At 51.9% G+C, this 11,168-nt stretch overlaps 1 protein-coding gene across 1 annotated transcript; it reads left to right on the forward strand.

Annotated features, from left to right (window-relative positions):
- The first annotated feature begins 3,096 nt into the window (after positions 1-3,096).
- Positions 3,097-5,284, forward strand: LOC144163739 (uncharacterized). Its single transcript, XM_077694476.1, has 3 exons — positions 3,097-3,207; positions 4,074-4,652; positions 4,790-5,284. Exons 1-3 carry the CDS (start codon positions 3,097-3,099, stop codon positions 5,282-5,284), a joined length of 1,185 nt encoding a protein of 394 aa, XP_077550602.1.
- The last annotated feature ends 5,884 nt before the right edge of the window (positions 5,285-11,168 follow it).

Raw genomic sequence — 11,168 nt, forward strand, 5'->3', positions numbered from 1 at the left:
AGTGCACCTCTTTCCGCAAACCTGTGAGATGACTGACAGCTACAACGAATCAACTATTCCATTTGGCTGTGTTCGGAAGTAGACCGTAAATATCAATTCCAGCTCGCCAAGAGGGCTGTGCGAAACGTGGAAGTGGGCTTCAGTGGGCCGGTGGTAACTTTGGAGAGGCTCGCGAAGCGGGCACTCTGCGTACGAACGCGTGTACTTGATAACTTATGAATATATCCCGCGTCAGTAGCAGCGCACATGGAGCTGTTGATCCGTTTTTAGAAGGCTAGCGTAGGCATACTGTGCGTTTGAACGAAATTGGGCAGCGCTGAACAGCAACCATTTTCTGCCTTCAGATGAGCAGTTACGCCGTAGAGCCGGTCGTGATGTATGGTGCAGTGTCAATACTAACGGTACTGTGCTCGGGACGCTAGAAATGTCAAGGGCCGTGATAGGTCTTGCAAGGTAAAGGCAGTTCACGAATTGTTGCGCTGTTTTGTGGCCGTATTATGTACGACTAGTCAGGCCACGGTGCAGTCTGCAGGGGAAAGGCTATCAGTGTGCACGAAGATGGATGCTCGAGACCGGGTGGAGGGCACTGTGATCGTCGAGGCGAGCAGACATGTTTACACTGGCTCCGGCTTTTCTGATTATTTACGCAGTGTTAATCAACAACAATTCGAGTTTTATTAGTACGAATGTGTCCTCAAAGGTTCGGGGCATCGACCGGTACCAGTTATTACCAAAAGGTATGGTTTTCTTGCCACCTTCTTGGGACTTTTATACTCCGACGATGCGGCGGCTTCGCTAAGCTTAAGCGTGTAGCTGGTTAGGCTTGCCTCCGGCGCACAGGAATCATCGCCCCATGGCTGCGGGTACGCAATAGACCCAGACATAAAGATGTCCACTGGGGATTCGGTCGAGTCCAGTTTCAGCCGGATGTGCCTACGTAGAGGTGCAAGGAGAAGATATTACGCCACAAGAATTCTACGCAGACTATGGCCCTGGGTATAAAGGCCATAACCGGTGAGGGTCATGCCATTTAGCGGTAGAGATCCGCAACGAAGAACTATGCCAGGAATGCGAGGGTTTCGGCAACGAAGAGAGCAAGGATTTTAGACGTTCTCTACTGAAAAGTTCCGTATATACGGAATTGTGGGAATACGGTGTTCATACAGAGTGTTACGCCCCCAAGCGTAATGAATGTAGATATTAGTTCCGCAAACAAGGGAATTATAGGCGTTCGCACAGAATGAATGTTTGGCACAGTTTCCGTGTTCTTATCTTCAATACTAACAAAATCACGCTCCGTATGATTTCCCTATACTGTGTATATACATAATTTATACCGACAATGCTTTCGCGGTTCTAATTATCGAATAGAATTAAAACAGGTGTCAAATTTTTCAACCAGCAAGCACTGTTTCATTTTCGCATGCTTCTCAAAAATGTTTCTGGTTTTGTGGCGGATTTGTGTCATGCTATGAATGTCCTCCGCATTCTCATGGTTCCGTGAATACGGAACGTTTCAGGAGGGTTCTACCAAAGGAGGACATCAATGTCGTGCTGAAGCCCCGGGTGGGCCTGAACATTGCGAAGAACGGGATGACTACAGTTCCGTCGGCCATAACGGCGGCGGCAAAGGTGCCAAGAGCGCAGGGAGCGCCGGACTCGTTGTCCCCGAACGTACAGCAGAACATTGTAGTGGTGAATACACCTAATGACAGGCGACCAAGAAAGTACAACCACATTAAATCTATTTGCATAGACGGCCAGGAGTACAAGGTCGGTGCCTATCGGAATGCGGCGCACGGAACCGTGAAAGCAGTGATCAGAGGGATACCAGTAGAACATACTCGGCAGTTCATTGAGCAGAACATCGTAAACTCAAGAAATTCTTTGGCCCTTGGTGCGTAGAGGAACGGGAACTCGACCACCGTTATCGACGAATTGCGAGGTCAGAAGGTTACGAACTACGTGTGCTACGGCCCGGTAATACCCACATGCAACGTTTAACGGAAGCACTTTCACGTGAGCACACAGTGCGGAAACACAGGGCACCGTTGCGATGTGTACCTGACGCCCAACGCGAAAGTGTGCTTCGATTTCGGAACAACTTTACCCAAGGAAGATTACGATTGTACGCCGAAATGCAGGCTGTGCAGGGGACCGCACATGCCTGGAGAGAAAAAGTGGCAGAATAAGTACAAGGCCCCGCACGTCATGCGGAGGAGACAAGGGGAGCACAAGATGTCTGAAGAGCAACTGCAGCTGTGGGTGCAGCTCGGATCGGGTGATTTTCCATCGCTGACGTAATTGCTTGCGTCATAGGGAAGGCCTCCGCGGCTGGCTGGCGCGCGTCGTGCACCCCATCGAAGTGCAGGAACAGCGAGAGCTGACAGCGCAAGCAGAAGGCAGTCGCAGTCACGAGACTTGCTCAGCTGGGGCAACATTGCGAAGAATAGAACCAAGAAGATCGAGTACAACAACAAGAAGAACGAAGACGAGGCAGCGAGATCCATGAGGGAAGCCAATGAAGTGGTCAGGCGCGAGAACGCCGAGATGAAATCCACCGCCAAGAAAATGTCTTAGAGATAGAGGACATGAAAAGGAGGGTAACTACCCGTACCACCACCGGTACCGAAACGCCGCAAACGGTACCTCGCGCGACCGGCGTAGGCACAGAAGGCGGCACGTCAACGACCCCCGAGACGAAGGGGCCACCACCGAAGAAATGGGCTATCGAGAAGCCACGGGACAGGACTGTTAGCGAGCGAATCGACGCCATGGAGGATCGTTTGAAGAAAATCGAGGCACGCTTTGACAGTTTCAATGAATACATCGATGTGCGCTTCACTGAGCTGGAAGAGTTCAACAAGGCAACGATCTTTACAATGGAGACCGAGAACGCAAAGAGACTCCAATTCATTGAACAAACTCTGAGACCGATTGCGACTCACCCTACGTTTACATCAGTGATGGACCAGCACCACTACAAACAAGAGATAACGCAGCAATCCACACTGACGCAATCATGGCTGTCCCTGCAACAGGAGGGCAGTGATTGAGCAGCACATCGTACAGTGAACAAGGAAATCAGACGCCATAATGCTACAGAAGACGCTCTTCGACGCTCCATCGCTCCCCGGGTACCGAGTCTATACGAAGGCTCCGGTGGTGGACAACGGGAGCAGGGAGATCGGCACGGTGGTCCGGAAGGTACTCACGTTCATGAAGCACGAGATTGCCGCATGCAACATCGAACATGCGTTCATCGAGATAATCCCGGAGGAGAAATGCAAGGGCAGCTTGTTCTGCTCAATGTCTAGAGTGACCTGTCTGAACGGAATCAGAAGTTCAAGACGCCCTTGCGCAAGGCGTGTACCGCTACAGGAAGCCACACGGTGTTAGCGTGCGGCGACTTGAACGCGCTGACCGGGCGGGCGGATACAGCAAGCACACAGCCAAAGGGCGAGATCTGTTTGAAGACGCGATGGACCTCCACTTTACACTGATACGGAAAGGACGCATCCGACCAGACTCTGGAATTCGGTGTCTAGGGAAACGATGCCTGACCTAACATTCGTGAAGAACGACGAGAAGGGCGCAGACTGCCTGGCGCAACACGGGGGACGATCTCGGTAGCGACCACGTCATCGTGGAGATCATAATACGGGGGAACGACGAAAAAAGCAAGGAATATAGATGGATGGACTGGGTTGCGTTTCGTGACCTACTGCCGTTGGTCGACGACAGCGAGATCGTGGGCATCGAGGAGTGCACCGCGAAGATCGAGGTGCGACTGAAGGAGGTAACTAAAACGATATAGATAGAAGCGGAGGTACTTAGGGTCGACAACTGACTGGCTCATCTCATCGAGGCCAAGCAGTCTATACTTAGCAAGTGAAGACGCAGCGGCTCAACCGCAGGTTATGTAAGAAAGTGGCGGAGGTCAGCAGAGCCCTCGAGTACCCCTGACGAGTGATCTGCGCGCTGCAGTGGAAGGAGATCTGTAACGCCGCGGATGGGCAGAAGAAACTACGGCAAGACCTGGAACCTGATGCGGTATCTGCTCGACCCACCAGCACGCCTACCTTGCGAAGCTCATGCACTGGGCGGTTCGGAATCATAGGGAAGCAGAGGTCGGAAGAATCGACAAGTACCTGCCGGTAACGCCCGCGGTGGAAAATCCCTCTTACAGGGGTGTGTCCAACGAGAGCCTCGCACGGGGCATAGCTGTTGAGGAGGTGAGGACGGCTCTGCACGAGCTGAAAGGTAAGTCCGTGGCTGGACTGGAGCGCGTCACGACCAAGGCGCTCAGGAACCTGAACGACGACGCAATCGAGAAGCTGACCGAGTACTCCAGTGCTGGAATTCGGGAACGCTGCCAAAGCAGTGGAAGACGGCTAGGACCATCCTCATTCCAAATCGGACGAGCTGCTAAGTACGGACAGCCTCCCCCCATTTTGCTGACGTCGTGCGTGGGCAAGGTGATGGGGCGCATCCTGATGAACCGGTGGCAAGACGACCTGGAGCGGCTCCGGCTGTACCCCGTGTTGGTCACCGGGTTCAGGAAGCACCTGAGCACGCAGGTCGCGGTGATATTACTCAAGAATGAGATCGTCGACGACAAAGTCAAGGCGCAAGGTAACAAGCCATCCAGGGCTGGATATGCAGAGCGCCTTCGACAAGGTGAATCACTCCGCTATGCTTTCCCAGGTGTCGAGACTCAGCATTCGCGAACGGTCATACAATTACATACGAGACTTCGTGAGGGGCCGGATGTTCGGGCTTCGTGCAGGCGATACTTCACCTGCAAGAGAAGTGGGTCGGCAGCATGGGGACCCCGCAGAGGTCTGTCATCTCGCCGCTGATGTTCAGCCTGGTGATGATCGGGGGCACCGAGTGGCTAGAGAATATTGAGGGCGTCAGCTACACCATTTACGCACACGATATTATGCTGTTGGTCCCAGGAGGCAGTGACGCTGACATTGAGGGCAAATTGCAGGAAGCAATCGACGCAATTGAGGACCAGCTCGACAGTTCCGACAGTCCGAGCAAGTCGGACCTGCTGGCGATACCACAGAATAGGGCGGACCGAACCATATATAAACCAAGAGGGTTCGAGATCAAGGTCGTGAAGAGGAGCGGCCAAATGATCACCGAGGTTGGTAACAACCGGGCTCTGGATATGGTGGTCGAGAAGCAGTGGAGAAAGGGTGAAACCGTCCCTTGGCTGACCGCCAAGGTGGCCGACGCGATACGACTCGTCAAGAGGTCGCCAACCGCGACGTAGGGATGAGGGAGGAGAGTCTGATCAGGCTCGTCCAATCTTTTGTAGAGTCACATCGCGTACGTTGCAGCATACCATAAGTGGCTGCAGATCGAGCGCCGTCTCAGACCGAGCCGCCTTTAAGATGGCGCTCGGGTTGTTCGAGGGCAGGAGTACGACCATATTCCTGACCCTGGGCGTGCACAACATGTTTTAAAATATCGCCGAAGCATAGGACACCGCCTAGCTGGAGCTGCTATCTACGACCGAGGTGAGCTGGAGGATAGTGCGAGACCTGGGGTACGAGACGGCGGCAGGGAACGCGATCAGCTGAGTTCCCATCCCCGATGAGATCCGGTGCCGCATCAGGGTGGATCCTGTACCGGGGAGCGTGATTCCGGAGTACAACAGGGGCAGACAAGGGGCGAGGGCAAAAACCCTCATCAATTTACACGCAAGGGACGGGCACGCTAGGTAGGTGGGGGCGGTGTAGTATCAATGAGAGCGAAAAGCAGCGGCCGGTGCCACGAGGGCGGGGCGAGCGTTCCAGTAAAGGCGGCGTCTGAGGCTGAGGAGGTGGTCATCACCCTGACCATTGCCGACGCTGGGTGCAACACCATGCTGAGTGACTCAAGGAATGCGGCGCCAAATTTCGTCAGGGGCCGAGTATGAAAGAAAGGCGAGCGCGTGCTGCGGACAGCGAGGTTACAGCAGGAAAACCGAACACACCACTGAAGTGGTTTCCGGCGCACACAGGGCAGTACGCGTCGCAACAAGCGACCACCACAACGAGAAGGCACACGCGGCGCGCGAGAGATATCCAACCGCGCCACCGCAACCAACCCTCCGTATTGGTGCATTGGTAGATTGGACCGCATGACAGACCATTATGAACTCACAAATTTCTACTGCCTGGCTCTAAGGACTCAACCGGGACGGAGCCGCGCAGAGGCGGTGGTGTTACGACAGCTGCAGACTGGGTCGCTGCCCACCCCGGTTCTCATTCAACACTCATATCCAGAATCCTACCCAACCGACACGCGCCGGGTGTGCCAGCAGGGGAGAGCGGACTTTGCGCACGGTTTCTGGGGCAGTATTAGTTTACGGAGCGAGAGACAACCAGAAGAGGAAGACTGTTATCGAGGCTAGAAGCTGCGATGGCGAGCTACGACCAGGAAGAAAAAGTATGGGCCGTCCAGAAGGTCCTGGAGGCTCTCGAAAGGCAGAAGCGAAGCGAAAACGTCGGGGAGGTGCTTACAGGGGCGACGAATTGCGGAAGAAGTGGACGCGGACGCCGAGTAGAGGACACCGCCAGGATAACGTAGATGCCCGCGTTGCGGCGCTCTAGAGCATTCATTTGAGCGCTATAAATAAAGTTGTTTCCATCCATCGATAGAGACTGTGAATCTCCATCACTGTGTTTGAGTCGACTCCGATATACGACTTCAATGTCGTATTCCTGAAGTCATAGATAACGTCTAAGTCAACTGGAAGGATATTTCCCTGAGGACAGCCCAGAGAGAGCATGGCACTTCCTGACGACCTTGAATGAATGACCCTAGTGGCAAAGACCAATCTGGTGGATTTCCAAAAGGATCTCCAAACTATCCTTTTCTATGACGGAACAGTTCCGGTCCACATTCGTTTGAGGGCGGCTGGCGAATGCAACGAAATATTCATCGAAGCCTTATTTGTGCTGGTGGAGAACGACGCTGAGACTAACGCCGCTGGCCTCCATTTGCGCTTGGTCAGGTGCATGCGGTTAAAAATGGCGCAGTAATGTTGGTGACATAATCAGGCTTCACATAGATAAAATGCCCTTTCCCAAGCAGGCGACCAGTTGGGAAGGTCTTCGTTCCGGAAGAGGAGGTGGTTTAAACGGGAGACAACGGTGGTAAAGTTTTGGACTAATGGTCGAAAATACCAATAGAAGACAACAGAGCCTCGGAGGCCATTCAGAGTGGTTGGTTTTGGAGGATTATCCATGTCAAAAAGAGTGCCGTGTTTGGAAACGACATGGCTGGATATTCTTTGCTTCTGAGTGGCCAAGCGACCTTTTAACGATCAGTTGCAAGCCAGCCGATCCAAAGACTGTCAACAATTCTACAAAGCACATAAGGGGTTAGTTGAAATCTGGCGAAACCTGAAGAAGACTTAGAGACAGAAAAGGCTTATTTTTAGAAAGCACGTAAACCATTGTTCATTCACTCGATGGTTGCTAGCGCATTACAAAATTAGAATGACACCGGGTGTAACAAGCGAGCTTTGTGCATCACCCATGGGCACCAGTTGCCCTACCGCGGGTGTTCTCAAGAATACACGCTACCATTTGAGCAGTTGAGAACGTCGTCGATCAGATGTAGGAGGTAAACGTCCTTCCTTTTCATCTTCATCAGCGACGATAATGAAGGCAGAGCCGGATTGACCCCTCTTTTTTCGAGACAGGTATCACAGGAGCGGCCCAGAGGGTGTTTGTGTAAAGGTCAAATTGCGTCCCGCAAAGGCTATTCGCACTTGCTTGCCGATCAGTTGGCTCTCCCAACTTGGGCCAGGATATGGTCTCTGGCATAGTGGGGCGATGGAGCCAATTTCATTTCCATGGTAAACTGTGGACGTGCGGGCGAAGGGGGCCTGGTGGAAATCAAACAATATGCGAGAACATTGCAGAAGGGCGATGAAGTTGTCGCGTTTTGTCGGGTTGAGGTATTTGTTTACTGTCGGCAAGAACACATTTGGGATTGGCGTACACTAAGTGCCCTCGCACGGTAAGCGGCGGTTCGTCAGGCATGGCCTTCACATCAGCCTCTTCCCCGAATCCCAGACTTACCCTGTCGAGGACTGCTGTCGGGCGAGCACATGAGCTGCAGATCGCTAATAAACTATTACCAGACCAGACTTCAAGGATAAAAGATGGTACGGGAGGGGAATTTGCAGGACAATTAGAAAGTAAACTAAATTGGGATGCACATGTAAACAGCACATACACAAAAGCATATCGCCAGCTAGGGTTCCTGCGTCGAAAACTTGCATTGGTGCCTTCTAATGTAAAACTGACAGCATATAAATCTCTAATAAGGCCGATCCTCGAGTACGCCATCATTGTTTGGAACCCCCATCAAAAGTACCTTTCCAACAAATTAGGAAACGTCCAACACAAGGCCCTTCGCTTTATCTATTCAAAGTATGGAGGCATAACAGTGTCACTGAGCTGCGTAGGTGGGCATGCTTACCGACCCTTGCATCCCGTCGCCGTGTCTGTTCCTTAAAGTTTCTTTTTCTTTCATATCACAACGGTTTAAACATAGATAAGGACAACTATATAATGCCGCCTAAGCATCACTCCGTTCCTTCCAATCATAAGTGCGTCAGACCATTCATGTCACGCTGTAATATTTTTAAACATTTATTATTCCCGTCAGCAGTGGAAGAGTGGAACAAACTGCCACGTGAATGCGTTAACATTTCCTCTGCAGATTCATTTGTTGAAAATGTAGAAAGAGTGTTTTATGAATTGTAAAAGTTGCCGTTTTTTGTTTGTTAGCGCTTCCGAACACACTGATCACTGTAACACCTGCTGATGCCACGATGATGTTTTGTGACCTGGCCATGATTTTGTGCAAGAGCTTCCATCGTTCAGTTTTAGTTTCACCAGCATCTTGTGATTCTGTTTCTTTCGTTACGTGCGATATTGCTTGGTTTCTACTCGAGTGTGTACATTTGCACGCCCAGCCTGTATGAGCCTGGGAAAGGCTTACAGATTTAAATAAATAAATAAAATAAAAAAACTAGACGGTGTAAAAACAACGCACTTCTATGGGCGGGCATTGCAACAAACATTCATGGTCACAGAACAGATGGAGGTATAATATCGGTATCCGTGGAAGCCATCAACTTAATCGACAGATTGTTCTGCAGCGGCTCAAACATTCGGTGAACGTTTACTTGCCCACAAGTGCAATCGAATATGTCGTGATAACCAGACATAAAGCCCCACTCCAGAAGGATTGCAAGACAAGGTTACGTGCAGACAATGAACTAGATGACGCACGTGATGGCTTTAATTTTTTCGGTGCACATTTCTGCCGTTTAATCTCTTTCGTACTTTCATTTCGAACTGAATGGTCACCGAAGGGCCTTTTTACTTTACTCAATAGGCGGGAGAGTCGTTCACCTTACGTTGACGCAGCGGCTTCCGCATAAACAATGGCGAATGCCCCAACACCTTCTACCGCCATTTCTTTAACGTCAATGGGCCAGACAGAAGGACTTCAGCATGTTTATGAGGTCTAGTTCTTCAATCGGAAGCTGCCGCCGTCAGTTACTCGGCGGTCGGATTTCGGTGGGGCCGCGTAGCCAGGAGAAATATAAGGGGAAACGATTCATTGTGGCAGGCGTGTACGAGCGAGGAGAAAATGTCACATTGAAAACCAAGGCGGTGAACAAGCCCGGTAGCTGCGATGGCGAAGAAGAGGTTAGCAGCACCTGATGGACGAAATGGTACCGGCCGCCATTCATTCCGTCGCTGCGTAGAAAATTGCAGATCACGTCGCCCGCGTAGTTTCTTCACCTGCGGTAGGTTATATTACTTAACCTATGATGAGTGCTTGAGGCGTTGTCTGTTGGCACTAGGAAGCCTCGTTTCTCCTGTGGTCTTGTTCGTATTCCTTGGGTGGGTGGAATGGGACACGCGGAGCTTAGATACAGGCAACGATGGCAGCTCGAAAAAAACGATTGGTCATTAGTGTAGGGACTTTTTGTTTTACTGATGCATCATGCGCGAAATACGCGGCTAAGATCAATGGGCGAAGACACCCTTTATATTATTAGCAGGGCGTGGCCACCAACAGTACAAACATGTGACATTTCCGGGGATGTTGCACGGTACCAGTTGGTGCGGTTGCCTGTTTCCCGCCAAGAATTTAGCTGTTCAGGTGCCAGTAGAAAATGCGGTGCGCCCGGTTGAGTTCTGTGTTTTGTGATGACTACGACGCGCTTCTCGGAAGCCGTCGATACACTGAAGTGCAAGTCATTGGTACCGCTGCAGGAAATTGGTACCGCTGCAGGAAATGTGAGGGGTTCTTCCATGGGTACCATTAGGGGCGATGGCACTGGTAGTGCGAAATTCTTGCCATGATTTCTTAGAATGGGATTTGCAAGCTATGACGATAAGCGTGATGCCAAGGGTGAAGCCGCGGATATAGTCACGTGTAGGTTGGCGGGCTGGGAGAAGCGATTCAGCGAACAGGTCTTGGATAACGCGTCGTACAGTCGGGGCTGTGCAGTCGAGCCCCTTAACCCTAAAGAAGCGAGGCCAGCTTCATGACAATCGGCTCTGATGCGCACGGCGGAGAGGCTATTTGCAAGCTGGTGGGGCATGAGGAAGAGCAACGGTCATCCGTCGCGTGAGCGTGCTTCGAGGGAACGCGCGGAGACAGCGGTTACCACTGCCTGCTCGCTTTTGGGTTCCAGTTTCTGCAAACGACTGGACGAATTCTGGCAAGGAGCCACGAGTGCAGGAAACAACTATCTTATCATAGATGCACATGAAAGTGTAGTTGAGCGCTGCCTAGCCGGAACCGCAGTGGAGGTCAAACCAGACCGGTATTTTGTAGGTCGTGTGTTCAGTACCACCCTGTGCGCATGTTTTTTTAAACTAAAGCTTCGCTCCGCTTGTCAACCGATTTGGCGGAGGATGCGCAAGGTGATCTTTTGACTGAACACACACCCCCCGGCAACACACTCCTCGAAGCACATCGCGTGATTCGCCAGGCCCGCTGTCGGCGCGGCGCACAAGGCTACGTTTTCAGCTGCTCAGCGCAGAACAAGCAGTGGTCGCCGCCGCCGCTGCGGCTGAGGCAGCCCACCACCTTCGCAGCCTCCAATGCATGGGGAAGTAGGTCGTCTCGGG

This window comes from Haemaphysalis longicornis, unplaced genomic scaffold (assembly GCF_048455015.1).
Source record: "Haemaphysalis longicornis isolate Haplotype H1 unplaced genomic scaffold, Haemaphysalis longicornis Haplotype H1 scaffold_13, whole genome shotgun sequence".
Taxonomy (NCBI): domain Eukaryota; kingdom Metazoa; phylum Arthropoda; class Arachnida; order Ixodida; family Ixodidae; genus Haemaphysalis; species Haemaphysalis longicornis.